This window comes from Calypte anna, chromosome 4B (genome assembly GCF_003957555.1).
Source record: "Calypte anna isolate BGI_N300 chromosome 4B, bCalAnn1_v1.p, whole genome shotgun sequence".
NCBI lineage: Eukaryota > Metazoa > Chordata > Aves > Apodiformes > Trochilidae > Calypte > Calypte anna.
The window spans coordinates 11,182,963-11,204,459 of NC_044249.1; the positions used below are offsets into that span (position 1 = coordinate 11,182,963).

Genomic DNA, 21,497 nt, shown 5'->3' on the forward strand with positions numbered 1-21,497 from the left:
GCTTTCAGACCCTGGTTGCTGGGGCCTGATGTCGGATTCCCACAGCCTAAACTCCATCAAGGTTTCTGTATCAAGTGGTTTTGGTTTCTTGGTTCTAGGTCTTCAGGAAGCACCAGCGTTGAAGTTACATGACTTTGCATCTAACTGTTGAGCATTTAAACCTAAGCTTGTGTGTCAGTCAATTCAGTGTTCTTTCAGTGATGCTTCCTTACACCACAGCAGTGTTCTTTAAAGACCCAGATATTGCAAAATACCCAGATAGATTCTTATTACCTTGTGCAATGTTGATTTGTTACTGTAGCAGACAGTTTTTTAGTCTTTCTTGTGGCAGAATCACACTTTAGATAAAATTCTTGCCCTTTTGCCTGATGATGCACATATTTATAGTTACTCTTGTGACAATAAAAATCTTAAACATATAGCTGGAAAAAATGCCTAATGATGCTCTGGTAAATACAGACTATTTTTAATTAGGAAAATGAATCACGTAATTATGAGCCTTTCAAATGTTATAAATTTATTATTCCATTTATATGCTTAGTTACTGCTAGGGAGTTTTGAGCTTGTATTAGGCTCTTTATCAAATTGATGAATAATAAAATCTGATCTCTCTTTCTGAATTTCTTCATATACTTATTATAGAAAACAGGAGAAACACCTAGACATTTGGATGGTCATATATTTGACAAAAACTTTTACTGTATATAGATGCTTCCTGTCTCCTTTGACCATGTAACAAAACCATAAAATGCTAGAACAACCTAGATTAGTCATTGCTCAGTCAGAACACCAGGATATGTTTGATTTTGTTGTGTGACATAGATGAAATGTCTCCATGCAGCTGCTGAAGTATCAGTAGCTGGTCTTCCTTCAAGTTAATCCTCCACATTCTCTTTGATGTCCTGTCCTGGTTTGAGCCAGGATAGAAACAATTTTCATTCTTGTAATTTTACTTTCAGTTAAGTCTTCCAAGTAAATGAACTTGCTGAAATTAATGGCATGTTTCTCAGTCAGTGCCTGCTTCTAGAACTGATAACGCCTGATGTTTATAGTTAGAGCTAGAGGATGGTATGTGGAACCAGGGTCACTGCCTGGTTCTGAAAAATATCATGCTTTGGAAGGAGAAATTAAGTAAAGGGGTCATACCTGCAATTCTCTTCAGAGAGAAGCACTTCAGATCTGATTGTGTCATAGCAAAAGACATAGCAAAATCATGCCAATAGTTTTGCTTAAAATCACCATGTGAACCTTTGAGAAACTTCTCCTAAAAGCAAAATTAACAGTTGTCTACTTTTTGCCTAGCTTTTTGGGTCCTTAAAGTTGAATACTTTAGTTTTGGTTTAATGTCCTACAGACGTCTAATCTGTGAAATCTATATGGTGCTCTGAAACTTAAGTCATCTCGTTTAAGTAATGGCAGCAATAGATAACATCATTGGTGCTGTAAGATGCCTGCTCTCCAAAGGAAAAAAAAAAAATTTTCTGCTGTGTTTGTATTTATATTGTGTAGTACTAATTACTCCAGAAAAAGTTGTGAAAAGAAGGTAACATTTTTTAAAAAATGAAATCCACAAATCTTTAAACTAAGAGTAATCTAGTATAGTGGCAAAGCTTTGGGCACATTTATACTGAATTTAGGACTCTGCTTGAATTGTTAAGACAGGAAGAATAACAATCAGTATTTTGAGGGGGTTTTGTAATGACAATTCCATATTGCTGCTTTTTTTTTCTGAGAATTTGTTGCTTGCTCTGCAGTAAGAAAAACCTTTGTAGCCAAACTATTCCCATGATGGGGAGACCCAAAGTTTCCTGTTTTCTAATCTAATAAATAATGCTTCATGGGCATTAACAACTTCCATTTGCCTTACATGACTTTCCCAAATGCTTACGCCATGGCATATCTTGCTTTCTAATAGTAGTCTTATCTTTTTGTACATTCTCTGCATCCTTTGGGATTTCTAAATGCTGGTCAGAAACTGGACACTCTGATAAAAGTCTATTCATTGATGGCATTTATGAAATTTTGGTCTCTGTGATCTCTATAGCATAAATAAATTGAATAAATTCTGAGATATTTTTTTTTAATCTTCTGAAAAATCTAAAGCTAACAGCAACCACAGCCACTTAACCATTACCACTATCTTCATCTTGTCACTAAAACCTAGAGATCCAGTTCTAACCAACAACTTTGTAAACAGTCATGTATTTCTTTTCCATTAACTTTTTTGTGTGGGTTCCTCTTGAGCCCACATAACTATTAATACCTATAGGTACCTATAGGTAGGAAGTCATCCTTAGCTACATTGTAACATAATCATACAGCACTGAAAATAATTTTCTATTCATGGTGACATATCATCAGTATATTTGTTTAATGACAGTAATGGTCAACAATAGAAAATTCAATATATATATAACATATAAAAACATGATTAAATCATCTGTTCTATTCTCTAGTTGCTAACCCAAACATTGCCAACACCTGACTTGCTTTTCCAGGCACTGCTGAGTTGATGTTTTATGGAAATATCTTTTATAACCTTAAAATTTTGTCTGCATATAGTCAGTTCAAAGCTCAATATTTTATATGTGACTTAATGTGAGTTTTTTCCCCAATGTGTATCACCTTATACTTCTAAACTGTTATGATATGGCTACTTAGTTTTCTTAAAAGCCTTGGGTGAAGGAATTTGTTGAAAGCCTTTTGTAAATCTAAGATCAATCATACCACCCTTACCCAAGTGGTTTTTGATCCCCTCAAAGGACTGCTTTATGTTTGTGAAGCAGGACTTCCTTTTATAAAAAGCTTTTTAACTCTTCCCAGACAATTAATATTTATCCAGATGTTGTTTTCTGAATATTCCTTAGAACACTTTTGTTAAAACATGTCACTCTCTAATCTCAGGTAACAGTTTTAAGAGGAAATCAGCCTTGGATTCCTTTAAAGCTCTGTGTGGTGTTGCTGATTATTTCTTAGTTTTATTTGCCTCATCTATTGTCACTTCACATATTTTCTTTTCTTATTATAATAAAAATTTATGATTCTAAACAGTTTTACTATCATAGAAAAGAAAAGAAAAGAATAGAATAGAATAGAATAGAATAGGAATAGAATACAATCGGCTGGGTTGGAAGGAACCTCTGAGATCATCAAGTCCAACCCTTGATCCACTACCGCTGCTGTTACCAGACCATGGCACTGAGTGCCACATCCAGTCTCTTTTTAAATATTTCCAGGGACGGAGAATCCACTTCTTCCCTGGGCAGCCAATTCCAATGTCTTATCACCCTCTCCATAGAGAAATTCTTTCTAACATCTAACTTAAACCTCCCCTTGCACAACTTGAGACTGTGCCCTCTTGTCTTGCTGATAGTTGCCTGGAAAAAGAGACCAACCCCCACCTGGCTAAAACCTCCTTTCAGGTAGTTGTAGAGAGTGATGAGGTCTCCGTTGAGCCTCCTCTTCTCCAGGCTGAACAACCCCAGCTCCGTCAGCCTCTCCTCATAGCACTTGTGCTGGAGTCCCTTCACCAGCCTGGTTGCCCTCCTTTGGACCTGCTCCGGGACCTCAATATCCTTCCTAAACTGAGGGGCCCAGAACTGGACACAATACTCAAGATATGGCCTCACCAGTGCTGAGTACAGGGGCAGAATCCCTTCCCTGGACCTGCTGGCCACACTGTTCCTGATCCGGGCCAGGATGCCATTGGCCTTCTTGGCTACCTGGGCACAATGCTGGCTTATGTGCAGCTCCCTGTCAATCCAGACTCCCAGGTCCCTTTCTGCCTGGCTGCTTTCCAGCCACTCTGTCCCCATCCTGGAGCTCCCCATGGGTTGTTGTGGCCAAAGTGCAGGACCCAGCACTTGGCCGTGTTGAACCTCACCCCATTGGAATCAGCCCAACTCTCCAACCTGACCAGGTCCCTCTGCAGAGCCCTCCTGCCTTCCAGGTGATCGACACACCCCCTCCCCCCCCCCAGCTTAGTGTCATCTGCAAATTTGCTGCTGATGGACTCAATCCCCTCATCTAAATCATCAATAAAGATATTAAACAGAACTGGGCCCAACACTGATCCCTGGGGGACACCACTAGTGACCGGCCACCAACTGGATGCAGCACCGTTCAGCACCACTCTCTGGGTCTGGCCCTCCAGCCAGTTCCTAACCCAGCACAGAGTGCCCCTGTCCAAGCTGTGGGCTGACAGCTTTTTCAGGAGAATGCTATGGGAGACGGTGTCAAAGGCCTTGCTGAAGTCCAGGTAGACCACATCCACAGCCTTCCCCTCATCCACCATAAAAGGAGATCAGGCTGGTCAGACAGGACCTGCCCTTCCTAAACCCGTGCTGGCTGGGTCTAATCCCTTGTCCATCCTGCAGGTGCTGTGTGATTGCCTCCAGGATGATCTGCTCCATAACCTTGCCAGGCACTGAGGTCAGGCTGACGGGCCTGTAGTTTTCCAGGTCCTCCTTCCGGCCCTTTTTGTGGCTTGGCGTGACATTCACCAACTTCCAATCATCTGGGATGTCCCCAGTGAGCCAGGACTGTTGGTAGCTGATAGAGAAAAGCTTGACGAGCTCTTCTGCCAGCTCTCTCATCACCCTTGGGTGGATCCCATCTGGTCCCATAGACTTGTGGGGATCCAAGCAGCTCAGTAGGTCACTGACTGTTTCCTTCTGGATTACAGGGGGGCTGTTCATTTTCTTGTCTCTTTCTACAAGCTCCAGAAGCCAGCTGTCCTCAGGACAACCTGTCTTACTCTTGAAAACTGAGGCAAAGAAGTTGTTAAATACATTGGCCTTTTCTTCATCTTTGATAACTATATTCCCACCCATGTCCAGTGGAGTAGGGAGGTTTTCCCTGCCCCTCCTTTTGCTGTTGATGTAAATCTCCCTGTTCAGCCAGACCAGTCATCTTCCCCGCCAGCTCGCCTTTCGGCACACTGGGACAGCCTGCTCCTGTGCTTTCAAAACTTGCTTCTTGAAGTACGTCCATCCCTCCTGGACCCCTCTGTTTTCAAGGGCTGTTTCCCAGGGTACACTCTGAACTAGTCTTCTGAATAGGCCAAAATCTGCCCTCCGGAAGTCCAATGTAGAGGTTTTATTGACGGCTCTCCTTGCATCCCTGAATATTGGAAACTCTATTATTTCATGATCACTGTGTCCCAGACGTCCATCAACCACCACATTTCCCTCCAGCCCCTCTCTGTGAACAGGAGGTCTAGCGGGGCTCCATCCCTCGTAGGCTCATTTACCAGCTGGGGCAGGAAATTATCCTCTATACACTCTATGAATTTTCTAGACTGCCTCCTCACTGCTGTGTGGAGTTCCCAGCAGACGTCCGGCAGGTTAAAGTCGCCCACGAGAACAAGGGCTGACGATTTTGAAACATCCGCCAGCTGCCTGTAGAATAATTCATCACCCTCATCATCCTGATTGGGTGGTCTGTAACAGACTCCCATCATGATATCAGCCTTGTTGGCCTTCCCCCTGATTCTGATCCACAGGCAGTAAACCTTACTCTTACTGACTTCAACTTCTACAGAGCAAAGAGACTCTCTAACATACAGAGCCACCCCTCCACCTCTCCTACCCTGCCCGTCCCTTCTGAAGAGCCTGTAGCCACGCATGGCAGCACTCCAGTCATGGGAGTCATCCCACCACATTTCCATGATAGAGACTACATATAAGTGGTTTTATCTAAAATCTAGTAGTTCTGTAGCTGAATTCAGAAATCCTGTAAATGTGAGAAGACAAAAGAAGTACATTTGTCTTTCATTCATCAATAAAAGAAAAGTCACAATTTCACCTACAGTTTCCTACAATACTATCCTAGGTCTGTGGATTCTTTAAAAATGCAAGCTTTTCCACCCATTCCTTAGTAATGAGGAAGAGAGAGAGGGAAAGGGGATATCATGATCTCTAATTTATGGGTGGTATTTTACTGTGTAAATACTCAGGTGGTCTTATTTCCTCCTCTATATGCTTTTCATTTTTTTTACTTATATGATTTCTTCCACATACAATCAATATCTCTAAAAATGCCTATTTTTAGAGATTTTTTTGATTGGTCGTTAGCCAAATGGAAGAATGAGCAGGAGGAAAAAAAGATGTCAGTCCTTTTTTGTTTCTTTGTTTATTAGTTACATGGAAAAAAATTACTTGTAAATATATAGCTACTTTAATACAACAAAAGATAAAATTATAAAAAATTATAGCCATGACACTTAAGAAAACATGATGTACAAGTGAAATGGAAAAGGCCTTTTCCAAACTCTTTAAAATTAGATTTTTTTAAGAGATGGCTACTGCAAGTTGGGTAATGTAGTAGATGTTCTTGTCCCAAAGCATTACCTGGTGGCATTCCTTGCTTTGTAGTAGCACAACCCAGTACTTGCATAAAGTAAAAGCAAATTTTAAGGCAAAGCTGAACATAATTTTCCTAAAACCTTACAAAAGGAGAAAAATATGTCTGCTTAATTCCTACCCCTAATTTTTGTTCTACTGACTTTAGAAGCAGCAAGGAATAGAGAGACACATGGAAGGGATATAACTTTCTGAAAAGGTATAAAATGACAGACAAAGAGAATTATATACATTGATGGTTGGAGCCATAGGTATGGCAGTTAACATTCATTATAGCTGACTGTTCTTAATTTTTTTCCCTACAAATTTCTCTTGTCTTATGAGAGAAATTAATAGAATCCATATGTTGTAATTGCATGAGGAACTTTGCAATACACTGCCAGCTATGGAGTGTTTGCTGACTGAAATTACAGCCATGGAGTGGTAAAGATGATAAAAAAACACAACACAGTAATACCAACTTCTTAATGAAAAGAAATTTTAAAATACATGTTCTAGATAATTCTGAGCTACCTCTAAGGCTGGGCTCTGCCCTCACTGGTGAAAAGCATGAACAGTTCTTAACCAGTACAGTTAAAGACTTCAAATTTTAATCCCTTCTATAGAGTATTAGGCTGTGTGATGGGTTAGAATTTTAGAATTAGTCCTTTAAAAGAAAAAAACAAACAAAACCCACTAGCTCTTAATGCTAGGCTTATCAATGGTCACTATCATGCTCTTCTTTTAAATTAAATTAATGTATCTCTCAGTGAGTCCTGAGCTGACTGTGTATGCAGTTAATAGCAGGCATTGCAGTTTGCCATGCCACTACCAGGAAGGTATTTCTGAGCACTTCAGTGAATTAATCAGTACTTAAGAGAAGAACTGGAGAAACAGGAACAATCAAGTTATAATACAATATAAACATTGGGAAGCTTGAGTTCCATTTTTACACTTGTAAATTCACTTTTATTTTTGGTATGGGCCTGTAAAATGTGGAAAATAGTTACTGAACAGCATAACCTTGAGAAATCTGCTTGAACTTCTGAAAATCTTCATTTATAGGTTGATAGTTTCAATCTTCCTGTAGTACCCTGCTCATACCCGTTTCTTTCTCTAGTACAAAATAAACTGAAGATTTGTAAAGCAGTTTCTGGTACTCACTGTAGGCATCAAGTTAGGTCTGCCTAAGATTAGCAGCCTGCTCTGTTTTAGCAGCTGGATTAGATTAGCAGCTGTTTAGATTTCTGCCAGAGAAACAGTAACAACAAAGATGATACAACAAAAGACCTCCCTCCATGAAACCTTACCGCACCATGGACATAACTGCAATAGATGAAAAAGCAATGCAGATAACTTCATTGACGGCTATAGGAATAAAAATTCCAGCTCTCTCCTTTGATAACTAATTCCTTTCCAAATGGAGGAGTTTATATTAGAAAAGTCTGCCCTCCAAAACCACCTTGTCCTTTAGCTGCTACATCCTTGCATGTTGTGCTGCCTCTTGCCAGAAACCAGTTTCCAGATGTCTCAGCTCCTTCTTTGTTTGGTACAGGCTTCTGCTTTTGGTGATAACCTACTGCTTAGCTGGTGCTGGCATGGATCTGCCAGATTTCCAGACAATTGCCAATGCTTGCAAATAAACAAGTGGGTTTTGTGCCTTCCTCCACAGAGCAAATCTAGTATCTGTGCTCTGATAGCACAAGAGAAGATGTAGAATTTTGCTCTTGTTCTCTGTTATTTGGATTTCAGCTGCATCTCATATCCCATTGTTGCATCGATCATATACAAATAACGTGAGGGATTTTTTTAAAAAAAACATTAATTCTGATTTTCTTTGCCTTAATGCTGATGTTTATTTTTGTTGATGATGGGGAAAGTACAAAATAGTTTATATCAAGGTATCCAAATAGCACAAGACCAGTATTTCGAAAAATACTCTTGTAACCTATACTGGTATTTTTACAAATGATAGAGATGGTATACTGGTATGTAGTAACTCTATTATTTTTTCCACTCTCAGGCAGAAGATTTTTGACTTCTGCATTAGTAGTGATATAAAGCAGAAGCACAGTTGATATGAGTGTGAATAAACAAAAGTACTTGCATCTTAAGCTACTTCAAAATTATTCAGAAGATATGTTTTTCTCACGCAACAGATTCAATCAACAGTTATGTGTGTTTGTAAGTATTAACAAATAGAAACCAGCTTGCCCTGCTTGTAGTATCAGATGAGAGAAAGGAAATAAGAGCATATGAGTTCCAGGAGATAATGACTTAGATGGAACAAGTATGATTTACTAACAGTAGGACTAGATTCACTAGTGTATTGAATGATCACCGGCACTGGCTAAAAAGTCATCTTATGATTTCCAGTAAGAAAACTGAGTAAATCAATCAAATAACATAAAAAAAAAGCTGATGAAAGTAAAGCTACTTCAAATTTTTTTTAATGTAAAAATGAAATATATCATAAGTTTGAGAAATTCATACATTCAGCAAGCAAACAGGGAAAGGATCACAGAACTTTCTGCTGTCCTTTCTCAGACTGATCTCTTAACGTTTATTCACAGTGCTTCATATAGCTACATTATTCATCAGGTTATAATAATAAGTTCTCGTCTTTGTTTTTAGGTTAAAGTTTGTTATATAACAATTATGGTAGGATAATCAAGTCTTGGGTTTTTTCTTTAAGAATTGGTAGTGTAATCTTCCACTTTCATGCATCTTAGACAGTACTAAATGGATTTTAAAAGATAACTGAAATTCCCGAACTGAAACATCACAGCAGTTTTCTCAGAACACTATATCTACCTCCTGTAAATGTTCCAGATTGAGTTGCCAGAATGTTGATTTCATTATAAAACCAAAATGGCAACCATCAGAGAGAGCAAGCAGAGAAGACTCACAGTTTGCAGATATTGAAAAATTCAGTTGCTTGAACAAGCCAGAATATCATTGTTTTTTTCAAATAAAAGTAGTCACAATCAGTTTTCTAAAGCACATTTACTTTTGTAAAGTGTTACTTGCATAGAACTTATCACATGTGGGCCATAAAACTTTTTATAATAATATCTTTTACTGATTTTTAGGAAAAGGAAGTAGTTTTAGCTAATGGGTACCAATCCAACAAGAAAGCAGAACTTTGGCTCTAAGGCAAATGCCCTTTTCACAAGACTCAGTGCAAGAATTGCTCAGTTCAAAGAAGGGAATAGAGAGTAATAATCAGTCTAAATTAATTTGCAGATGAATGTAGACAGACTAAAAGTTTATGAATTGGATTTACACTCCTCATCTAAATATAGTCTGGAAACTTTAGTGAGTGCAAGCTGTGAGGACCTCTTTGTGTACAGCATGCTGAAGCAGCCTGAGGGGCAAAACAGCTTTGCCATTGCTGTAAACTGGGAGGTCAGTGCTTGCCAGGAGCCATTGATCCACCTGCTCAGCAATCTCTAATTGATTTCCAGTGGTCTGTGACAAGCCAGACCCAATTGCCAGTTTTGGTTCTGAGTACTCTGACTCACTGCATGCTCAGTCAGTGTCTGATCTTCGGGAGGGGAGATTTGTAAGGAATTAATTTCTTCTTAATTGTGGCCCCATGCCTGAGCTGAAATAGGACGAAGTGACAGTGGATAGAAAATACATATAGCAAGGAATGCATGCCCAGGATTTTAACATTACTGTATTATTTTCTCTGAGTAACAGCAGTCACATCAATCTGATGTTATCAAAATCCTTTGCCCTCTGTGTTTTCATTTGTTATAGGGCAGTGTTTAAACAATGCACTCCAACAGTTTTTTCTAATTGCCATTAAGATTTTTTAATCAAAATATCGGTACACACCTCTATTGTAGCCCTATTTATGTTTCTGCTGTATTAGGTTTTTATAGTAGAAATGTAACAGTCAGAGCACTGATGTATTTTTCCATAGAGTAGTGTTCTGTTCCCTGAAATATTACATCTTTCCCCTTCATGTAGATTTCTAGAAAAAAATAGTAGCTTCAAAATTTTATTGTTTTACCATAGCCTTTACTTTCATTTTAAACAAATACACCTTTGTAAATATTAATTTCCATTTTGCTTGTAAAGTGCAAAGTTCTCCATAGATTTTAACTATACAGTAGACAAAACATTAAAGATTTCAGTGATTATATGTATAATTATATGTATATGTAAACAAGACAAGAAAATAAATTAATCTTTGTATGTAAACAGCTTTTAGGACCTTTCTGATGTTGTGCAAAAGCAAACCTGTTGCTTTGTCTGCAGGCTATACAAATGAAATTAAAAGGAAATAGACAGTTTCAACAACAAAAAAAGCCTTTTAATATTTGGAGTCTGGAATATTTGGAGGTTTATGAACTATTCTGTGTGATGAAATAGACTTTTCTTTAAAGAACATACCCAGTATTGCCCGTGGTGTTCCCCTAGAGAATGGCTCAGAATGTATTTGAATTTTTTAAAAAATATAGCACTGAAGAGCAGGTACCTGTCTTGTCACAGCTGTGTGTTAGCACAAGCAATGTTAATTGCTATAACAGCTGCACTCTAGCTATCATCATGAAATATATGCCATATCTTAAATGCATCATGGTTGTGTTCTGATTCTTTCTTGCAGCTTGAGGCAAGGCTGTATTTTAAGACCATCCTCTAAAGGAAAAGGTTAGGATTTAGTTAGTTTTGCTGGATTCATACATTGTCCTAATGCAACGTGCTCTGGTATAGAGACATGGAGTTCTGCACTGTTTTCCATGAGGGTCCTTCATAGACCTCCAATAGTGATTTCAGAGAGCAGATCCATCCCAAATGATTAAAATAATAATTTTTTAAAATTTAAAAATTATGTTGGTCTCTGCAAGATCTGAATTACCCTTCTACAGAGCCTGTGTTGGTTCCGTATTCAGTTATCTCCAAAATTAATGGATTACTGTATTCTTTGTTTCAGAACTAATAGGAAGAATTCTAATATGATTAGGATTTTAGAAGTAGCAGATTAGCTAATTTTTAAAATAGATTTAAAAAGCATTTAGACAAATAGACAAATTCTTGTGCTTACTTCACCAGTATTAACCCCAAATTAGGTCTGAAATTTATGAAATCACATTAGTGTTCATTAGTGTTGCATAGATACAACTTCAGGATAAACTGACAGTCACAGAAGGTGATTTAACTTACAAGATCTTCATTATTGATGATGATAGAGAGGAAGCCAGTCTGGTTCTCAGATTTGATGATACAGTTCAATTAAAATTATTTAATTCAAATGCAGTAACAACATCTTAGCAATCCTGCAATTTCATTTTTATGAAGTTGCTTTCCAGACCAGGAATGCTCTTAAATTTTTAATGAAGTTTCTACATTTCTGAAATTGAAAACCTTAAATTACTTTTAATGTTATAGGTAGAAACTGTAGATAAATACTACTTGTAGCTTCAAAACATCTACACTGTGAGATGCTGGGTGCCTTTTGCATCAGTATTCCAGGCTGAAGAACAACAGAAGCAAAGCTGCATCCTCTAAAAGAGGTATCTTGATCCATTTCCAGAGCAGGCCTGAAACAGGGGAAGTACTGAAAAAGCCAAAGCTTCTCCTAGCTATCTTTCGCTGATCTCATCTTTTGGTTTCACTAGAGCTGATTTCAGGGAGGAGAAATCTGATAGTAAGTATACAGTAGCCAGTAAGTGCATGGTTATTCAGTGCTGAATTATCCACAGCCGCTTACTGTTAATAGGTGTAAGCTGGACACAATAGGACAGGTGGGACAGCAACCTGCCCGTCTCCACAGTGAAATAGGAAATGTCGAAACTTAAAGTTATTTTCTTCAGTGGCATGGTATTTCAAAAAAATTTATGGATTTAAACTGGAAGAGGGTGAATTTAAGTTAGATATTAGGAAGAAGTTCTCTAGTGTGAGAGTGGTGAGACACTGGCCCAGGCAGCCCAGGGAAGCCATGGATGATGCCCCATCCCTGGCAGTGTTCGAGACCAGGTTGGATGAGGGTTGGAGCAACCTGCTCTAGGGGTAGGTGCACCTGCCCATGGCAGGGGGCTTGGAACTAGATCTTTAAGATCCATTCCAACCCAAACCTTCTGTGACCCTGGGATTTTATAATTGTCTATGTCCATATAACTAGCAAAAGACATGTCAAAATGGGTGAAACTACAGCAAAGCAATGATGAAAGGCGGTTCCACATCCTGCTTACAAAAGAGTCACTGATACTCTGAAGCCAAAACCACATTCAGTTTAACTGATGCTTGTCACCTCATGGGCTAAATTTTCCATTCTGCTTAGACAGTTGCAAAAGATTGGAAAGGTTTTAGATTTTTCCTGACATATCCAACATTTGCTCCAATAACATGGAGAAAAACAGGTTGTATTTTTCAGTTGTGAATTCAGCTCTGGATAGCAAGACTGGTCAGGACTTGCTTTTTGCCCATCTTGTGTTGTTTGCTGAAGCTTCTAGAAGCCTTTTACAAAACCTCTACAAAAGATGATCCTGTGTACCTTCATTTTGACACCTGTTTCAAAGGCACTGGGTTTATTTTTTTTCAGAATTTTTTGTAGTAACAAGTGCTTTTGACAATCCTCTGAGGTAGCCATTACTGAGACTGAGTACCTTGTAAAACTGTTCACTACTTGCAAAAGCTTTATTAATGTTGTAGAACAAACACTCAAAGGACAAAAAAACCCCATGTAGTCTGAATTCCAGATGCACTAGTTATGAAGATGTCTTTGAGAGATTACTTTTTTGTTATAATCCTCTGCTGCTTTCCTGTTTTTTTGTTTGTTTTGGTTTTCGTGTTTTTGGGTTTTTTTCACTTCAACACTTGGAGTATTTGGGTTCTGACTAGGTGGAACAGTCTCTTTACCAATACATCTTTCTCACCTTACTCCCATGTTTCTACCTTTGTTCATTAGAAAAACATTAACCTTTAAGCAAGGCAGTATTTCTTAATGTGCTTGAACAGTAACTAAAACCAGAGCACGCAAACAGGTAAAGTACCTATATCATATTTCACTCTACATATTTAGCTGGCGTAATATATTTATTGCCACATTAAAAAAATGTGTTTTTAAAGCACATACGAGAAAAAGTATATTTTTAGGACATTTATAAGTTTAAAGAGGAATTTTCCCCCTTATATACAAGGAAAAATGAATTTACGGTAGCAGTGATAAGCTGCCTGTATTTTGTGTGTCGGTTACCAGTCGATCTAACCAAGCTGCCCCGTCTCTCTTTCTTCGGGGGTCCACTCGTGCAGTCCCAGCTGCCAGCTTTTTTCGAGGTCCTTCCTCGTCCCTAAATATCCCTCACCAACGCCATCAGCGCTGCCGGCCGCAGCGGCGGACACGCAGCGGCAATGCGGCTCTTCCCCGTCGCTTTCGATGGGAATGGAGGTGGCTCTATGGCGGTGGCTTTCACCCGAGGCCATGCAACGGCTCAGCCGTTCCACTGGAACCCCGGCGACTGCCCCGGCTCCCGGCCGCCCTTCCCTCAGCCCCGCAACCGCCAGGCTGGGCTGGCCTGGGCTTCCCTGCCGCCACTGTGCATGCGCCGCAGGGCGCGCTGCCGGCCGCGCGGGGGCGGGGGGGCTGGCGGCAGCGGTGAGCGGGCAGGCTCAGACGTGGCACTTGGGTGCGTGAGTGCCACCGAGTGGAGGCGTGCGAGGCCAAGCGGGAGGCGGCGTGCGGCCGCCAGGTAGCGGTTTTAACGGCCATCCCGGGGTCTCGGTCTGCGCTACTGCTTCTGTCGAGGGGGGAGGAGGGCAGCGGTGGGGATTGGGCCCTGCGAGCGGGGCAGTGTCTCGGTGAGTAGCCGCGGGGGGCGTCGGGGTCGCCCTCAGAGGCACCTGGAGGGATGGTGTGAGGGAGCTGTACCCTACTGGAGCTGGGGGACCCAAGCGAACCATGCGTTCTCCCCGAACGCCATTACGAAGGGGAGACAGATGCTGCCCGCCAGCCGCCTTGCTGCTACCGCGGGCTGGCGGACGTGTCCTGTGCGGAGCGGGGTAATAGCACCGAGCCAGTCGTGAGACCTGTTGCGATGTGAAAGTTACTTAAAATTCTTAGTTAACGGGCTTAGAGATCTTACGTGTTCGCTCTGAACTGTAGCATATTACTCTGAAACGTGTATTTAAAAAACCACGATATAATGCAACGTGTCTAATTGCATCCTATTCTGTATCTATGTGTGTGTTAGATACCCAGGCCTTTGTTGATTTGCCAAGTTTACGTTGTACAATGCCTTGTGGAGGGTCGACACCTCTTAGATATGTTACCACGCACAGTGTCTCTGAAGAAATGTGAAGTTAATGGTTCTCCTTCAGTTATCTGAGAACGTTATTTTTTATTCCATTATCCTACTTCTTTAGGCACATAGAGGAGTTCTGCATCTTCACAGAGGTACCACTGCTGAAGAGGATTTCATAGGTACAGCAATCCTCAGGGAAAAAATGTAATCTGATCTGTAGTAGTTGTCAATTAAATCATGTAGAAGTGCTTGTGTTACTGTTGCTCCTCACTCTAAGGAATGTATGGTAAACTAGTGTTAAGAGGCAGAAAAAGTTTTCTTGTTCTTATGTGTAGTGACTTGTGTAAACAAACCCACTAAAAGAGCTGGGTTTACCAGAACCTCTAGTCTTTCTCATGCAATGTTCAGAGTGAATCTGTATGTCTTCTGTTAAAACCCAATTGTTAAAACCTTACATGATCAGCTTCTACTCATATTTAGGGTGTTGCCTCCAACCTGTTTGCATCCTGTGTTGGTATACATGCTTGAGACAAGATTAAAAATGCTCCATGAAAAATAGAACCTGGAGCTGTGTTTGATCAAACTAATACTATTTTGCTTATGGATAGAGCTCCTGCCTCTCTTCAGCACCTCTGTGTGTTTATACTGGCTGTAGGAAGTTTGACGTGGCAAGATCTTTTTTTCATGTGTGAGTGAGTAAGCTGTGGAGGAAGTTGTTTCCCTGGGTGCTGTTGCAGCTGCCTCAAACTGAAAATCTCTTTCTTTATATAGGTGTATGTATATATGTGTATATATATATATATATATATGTCTGTGCCAGTGTGTAGGTAATTTAGTGCTGACGTTTTTTTGAGCAATGAAAATGAGAGCTCATCCTGCCACATCTTGTGAAGGGGAGGGAAGAAAGTGCAGCTGGCAGCAAGAAGCCTCACTGTTTAAACATCTCTTCTCTTCTGTGTTTACCTTTTTAACTAAGATGTAGAAGGTAGATCCCTAAAATTATCTATCTGAAGCAGTTCAATACTGCAGGTGTGAAATCTAATGCTACATTGAGGAATGTGATTCAGCAGATTGCATCGGTATTGTGTGAGGAGGGCTAGGCCCTGTGCTTGGCTCAAAGTGATTTCTGATGTGGAAGATAAATAAAACTTTTGTGGTTTTGTTTTTGTTTTTTTCAGAAGTATGTGTTTAATACAAGAAGCCTAGAGATGCTTTTTTTAATTGGAATAGCTTTTCACTATTCAGGTGTGCCAGTGCAGCATGAATTTGCCCATTGAGATCTTGGAGCAGTGTGTATATTTGAGGTGCCTTTGTATACACTTCTGGAGCACGATTCCTGATTTACTTTCATCCAGTTTGCATACTTGAAGATTGCTTCATGTCTCAAACTTGAGAATGGGAGGTGTAGATGGTTAGGAATGCTAATTCAAAGGAACATTTAACATCTGAAATGCTAGCGTATTTAATGTACCTTTAGTTCTTTGAGGACCTATGTACTCAGAACTCTACAGAGAGAGTTTCTGGTTTCATTCAGGGTTTGAATCCTCAGCATTTCTCAAAACAAGTTTAATTTGGGCATCACGAAACTCAGTGGAATTCTATTTTATTAAATCAAATATAAAGTAAAAAATTCTCTTTTCCATGTAAAAGAGAAAGCTCTCAATTCTGCAAAGCATACAACTTCAGTAACTTTTCCGATTATTGGTGGCAATGGCGCTGTGTCATATAAATGCAATCATCTGGTTTAGTAAGCAGAATTCAGATTTTCAGGTTCTAATGTTAAATTACTGCAGTTACCATGATGCTCTTTCCCGAAAGTTTCCTACAAGTTTCTCACAATCCGATTTTATTAAGCAGGATAAAAGAAAGAATGTCTTGTGAATGCTCTCATCATTAGAAGACATTTTCTAGATTGCTTTTAAGCAAATTCTGGGAATTTTGGTTGGGTTTTTGTTAACAGAAATAGAATCAAGATAAGAAATCTTAAGAAAAATATGCCTGGTAATATCAAGGAAAATAAAGTCCTTTTTTCTCTTGGATGTTTTGTAGTTTGTTTTGTTTTTTTTTTTTTTACTTTCTAGGAATGCAGTTCATAGCCTTTTAAACCACACAAAGAGTGAAGAGTAGTAGCAGGTGTCATTTTCTCTTTTGCAGATTTCTTACTTGAAGCAATATTAGGAATACGCATATTGCCATCATGAGTCAACAAGGGTATGTTGCAGCTCCTGCATATTCCCAGTCCCAGCCAGGAAGGGGAGGCTTTTCTGCAGGTTTTGGGCCACCTAATCCTTCACTTCATTATGGGGACCCTAACTCCTCATACTTGGCACCTCAACCAGGTATGAACTGAGCTTAAAATGTTTTTTCAGAATCTGCTTTTTTATAAAGGCACTTTGCATCTCTCTTTCTGTTGTGTCAGCGCTAATGCTGAGTTTTACACTGCTGCTGCAACAAGATCCTGCACTAGCTTAGTGTGTTATTTTTGATGTTCAGATAGTGATGTAGGATGCACAGTTGTGGGTTTCTGACCCTTGTGTGAATTAGGTTGTCCAGGAAGCAGTAAGCATCAGTGTAATGCTGTATTACTAATACATACAAGTACAAAAGGAGTGATTTCTGGGAATGGAGAAATGTTTCTCAGCTCTTAGATGTTACTGGCAAGCAAGCTCTCAGAAGTAAGTTGCATTCTTCATGGCAGCCCCCCTGTCCAAAGGGACTGTCCCCCCTGTCCAAACTTGCCTATGAGCATAAGTTGGTGTTCTGATTAAGATTGCTTACTCAGTGATGTATGGTAAGTGGAGCCCATCTGCTTTCTGACCACTTGGGAAACAATTGCGGTCTATGCGAAAGGGCACCTTGGGTACAAGCAAAGCGGATACTGGCTTCATTTCTACCAGCATAATGCTGCTACAGGTAATGTAACTGACATACAACAGGTAAAAACGACTGTCTCTCTCCTTTGCTTTTCATTAATTTTAACTTACTGATATGTGGCTTTAGCTCTTTAGTGAAGTTTAATACATGAATATATGGTGTCTGAAGCTTAAAAAAGGTATAATTTGAGAGCACAGAATTTAAGCCCATTTGGCTGTATCTAAGTCATGCTTCTCTAATTCCTGTAGAGCTAAAGTGAGCATGCTGTACTGGTAAATTGTGGCTGTGGAAAATATCAAAGAAATGTTCTTTTTCCCTCTGGAAGTCTACTAATATACATAGGCCAAGATGGCAGGAAGAGGGACTGTCTCGGTATTTTGCCTGATGTCAGAGGGGGAAGTTAGTTAAAATGGTAAAGATGTCTGAACTATTCCCCAAATAATCTTTAAAAAAGTATTGCAATTTTAGCAAGCGTTTAGATTATGATAAATTGTATCACAGTTAGTATTTGAGTTGGTGGAGTAAGGTAGTGACAGAACTAAGTATATTGAGGTTTTTTAAATATTCTGTGTTGTTCTTCATTTTTGTCTTAATGTGAAAACAGAGAAGACCAAGTTTTACCCAGTTTCTCTAAAATTCCTTGCTGAAGACAGCAGGAGTTGTGTCACCTTAATCTAATGCTAAATATAGCCAGAAAATGGAACTACTTTTGGTAACTGGATTGTTGGAATTCTTGGGAAGAATACCAGTTGTGTTACCAAACACATTTTCTGATGTTAGAGTAATTTAAAGGAAGTTAATTCAAGAAATACAGGTTGAAGAGCTGTGTACTCTACCCTGCTGCTTACATAAATTAGTCTTTTCACAGTCACTGATCTAGATGTGAATGAAGAACCACTTTTAACAATTTTTAAAATTTTTTTTAATATTTATTTTTAGGTTGTTTGAAGCTTTCTTCCTTACCACGCTTGTCCAAAATTGAAATCAAAGGGCCCTCTTGCTTCTACCTATAAACATAACTGGCTGACAGGGAATTACCAATGTCTAAAATGGAATTGCAGATCTGTTAATTCTTGTTTCTTTTTTACTATTATTCTTGGATTCTTTTGCTGGAAAGTTACCAATTACAATTTACTTCCTTTTTATTATCTGTTGTTTTTCATATCTGCTCCCGTAGCTGACCAGAAATCTTTCTTATGGAATCACAGAATGACTGAGGCTGGAAGGGACCTCTGAAGGTCATCTGGTCCACCCCCCAATCCTTGCTTGAGCAGGGACACCTAAGAGCTGGGTATTTTTATTGCTAGAGCAGAGCTGTACACCTGTATTTCTTGGTGATCCTGTGCTTTCTTTCAGGGTTCTTATGTAAAAGTGCTTCCTTTTACAGGTGTGCTGAAATCAAATGTGCCTTTTGGATCTTCAGCTCCTGTTGGGCCTCTGCCACCTGGTACACATCAGTTCAGCCAGACCAACTTTCAAAATGGGGCCAGTACACCAGGGCAACAGATACATAGGTGACTTTCAGAATTGATGCATGAGATCTAACCTGTTTGACCTCTATTACCTTTCTCCATCTGCTTCACTGACATTTAAGTATGGCATCCCTTCTACCTTCAGCAGTTCTTGCTTATTTCAGTTCTCAAACGGTTCTTTTATTTCCTTGTGATGTTAAATGGGCTGATCATACAGTGGGATCTGTGGTCTCATTTTACAGCAAGTCAGGTCATTTTCATGCATCAATATTTATTTTTAATTGTTCTTGATCTTAGACCCATAGCTTCAAAGCAGAAGTAAGGTGTCATAAGTGCTTTTTGGTGCTGAAGTTGCTTTTTTTTATTGCTATTCACTTTCTGATGTTTTAATTCTTCTTTGTTGTAAGTTACCAAGAAGTTATTTACAAATTAATCATTGCCAGTCAGTTTTGACTAGAAGCTGGTGCACATCTCTATTTTTAGTGTCACCCTCTACCCCCCATGTTCCTGATTGTTATGATGTCTTTGCTTCATTGTTGTGGAATTATGTCTGAGGCTATGTAGAGTAATTCAAAGACGTTTCATAATGCACTTTTAATATATACTCCCTGACGGGTAACTGCTACTCTTTTGGTTAGGTCTGAGGTTGACAAAAAAGAGTTTATTTGAAGTGATGTTGTCCTCTGGAACTCATAGGAAGAAAATAAGGAGGCAGGAACTGGGAAGGGAGGAAACAGAGATGAGTGAAAGCTGTAAAAAGAAATCTTAGTAATGCTTGTGTAAAAAAGCTTTTTTAAACAATGGCTCCATTGCAAGTAGTTATAAGTGAGCAAATATGCATAGCTCTTTAGTTTAATTCTGTCAAATATTATTTTTTCTCACCTCCCAGGAGTGACAAATTAGTTTTTTAGTTCTACATATAGCGATTTTAGTTTTAGTGAACTTGGCACCATTTAACAACATTCTTGTTTAGTTGTTTGAGGTCTTAATCTGTTTCTGTGCTTTTTGGTTGAGTTACGGTTATTTGTTCACATAAAGCCCCATATATATTTTCTTAGCAAACAGGCTTTCCTATGTTGATGCCTATGTTACCACACTCGGAGGACTCAAAAGACATTGGTGATGGATTGTAAAAGACAGTGTACGCAGGGAGAAGTGGTGGTTGTTCTGATGGTGTAAAAATGAAGTGTACAGAGTCAAGCTGACATGACCAATCCAGCAGATTAATGATTCTCTTTCCTAGCTTCCAGTCATTGTTCTGATGGCTGCAGCTCTACTGTGTTTTGCTTGATTTTGTTTTATTCACAAATTACTGAGAGTTGCTATTCTAGGCCAGGAAATTTCCACATAAAAATTGCAAGAAAAGTGAATTCTAATTCTATCAATACAGATGGTCCCCTCCTTAGTTTTAGAAGAAGACTAAAGGAAAATCAATATATTGATTGAACTTATTTGGGAAATAGCCTAATATCATGGTTCCAGGATGAAACGGTCTGATAAGCCAAAAGTACATTCATAAGCCATATGTACATTACTTCTTTTCTTTAGTTGTTTCTCTTGTATTCATGTTTTTCCATATCTTATAATCCTGAAGCGGTTCTCCTACCTTCTATTTTTTTCTACAGCAGGGAATTATGTAACAGCTTCTTGTATAATTTTTCTCTCTTCACAGATGTTTCTCCTAATCTTCTTCACCCATCCCCAGTAAGGAATCCTCCTTTATAAACATGGAAAGGGAATGGAGTGATGCGATATGTTCAGAACTTTTTGTTTCTTAGTCTTCAAGCTTTCAGATTACAACACTCTTTGTCATGGCATGCTTGCTCTTCTTTTTTTCTAACAAGTATGCAAACAAGCATGTGCTATTTTGTTTTTTAAACAAGTGTGTGTTTGCTTTATGCTTAATGACTTTTAGTAAAAGTATTTTTCTGAGCAGAATGTGAGCAAACTCTTAAGCGTTTCTCTGTCCTAATTAATTGTTGCAGCACCACTCTTGAGAAGAATTTGGGCCAAGGCCAATAAAATGAGGCTGAACAAGGCCAAGTGCCAAGGCTCGCACTTTGGTCACAACAGCCCTAGGCAATGCTTGGAGAGAAGTGACTGGAAAGCTGCCAGGCAGAAAAGGACCTGGAGGTGCTGGTTGACACCCAGCTGAATAAGAGCCAGCAGTGTGCCCAGGTGGCTGAAAGGCCAGCAGTGTCCTGGCTTGTATCAAGAATAGTGTGGCCAGCAGCAGGAGAAAGGAAGTGATCATACTTGGCACTGGTGAGGCCACACCTCGAGTACTGTGTTCAGTTCCGGGCCCCTCACTACAAGAAAGACATTGAGCTGCTGGAGTGAGTTCAGAGAAGGGCAAACAAGCTGGTGAATGGTCTGGAGGACAAGTCCTATGAGGAGAGGCTGAAGGAACTGGGGATGTTTAGTTTGGAGAGAAGTGACCTTATTGTGCTCTACAGGTACCTGAAAGGTTGTAGGGAGGTGGATGCTGGCCTTTTCTCTCAAGTGAATAATCATAGTACTAGAGGAAATGACCTCATGTTGCACCAGGGGAGGTTTAG

General features: G+C 39.6%; 1 protein-coding gene across 9 annotated transcripts in view; it reads left to right on the forward strand.

Annotated features, from left to right (window-relative positions):
• Nucleotides 1-13,917: 13,917 nt before the first annotated feature.
• SEC24D (SEC24 homolog D, COPII coat complex component) overlaps nt 13,918-21,497 on the forward strand; it is a 48,693-nt gene continuing 41,113 nt past the window's right edge. For 2 of the 9 annotated variants that reach the window (XM_030450718.1, XM_030450716.1), the window contains exons 1-4: nt 13,943-14,150; nt 14,715-14,772; nt 16,748-16,932; nt 18,855-18,981. In XM_030450718.1, the coding sequence (XP_030306578.1) occupies nt 16,791-16,932; nt 18,855-18,981 (269 nt within the window). In that variant the 5' untranslated portion in view covers nt 13,943-14,150; nt 14,715-14,772; nt 16,748-16,790. Of the gene's footprint in view, nt 14,151-14,183; nt 14,352-14,714; nt 14,773-16,747; nt 16,933-18,854; nt 18,982-21,497 lie in introns of those variants that run through there. The other 7 variants (XM_030450709.1, XM_030450717.1, XM_030450711.1 and 4 more) reach the window with 7 other exon arrangements.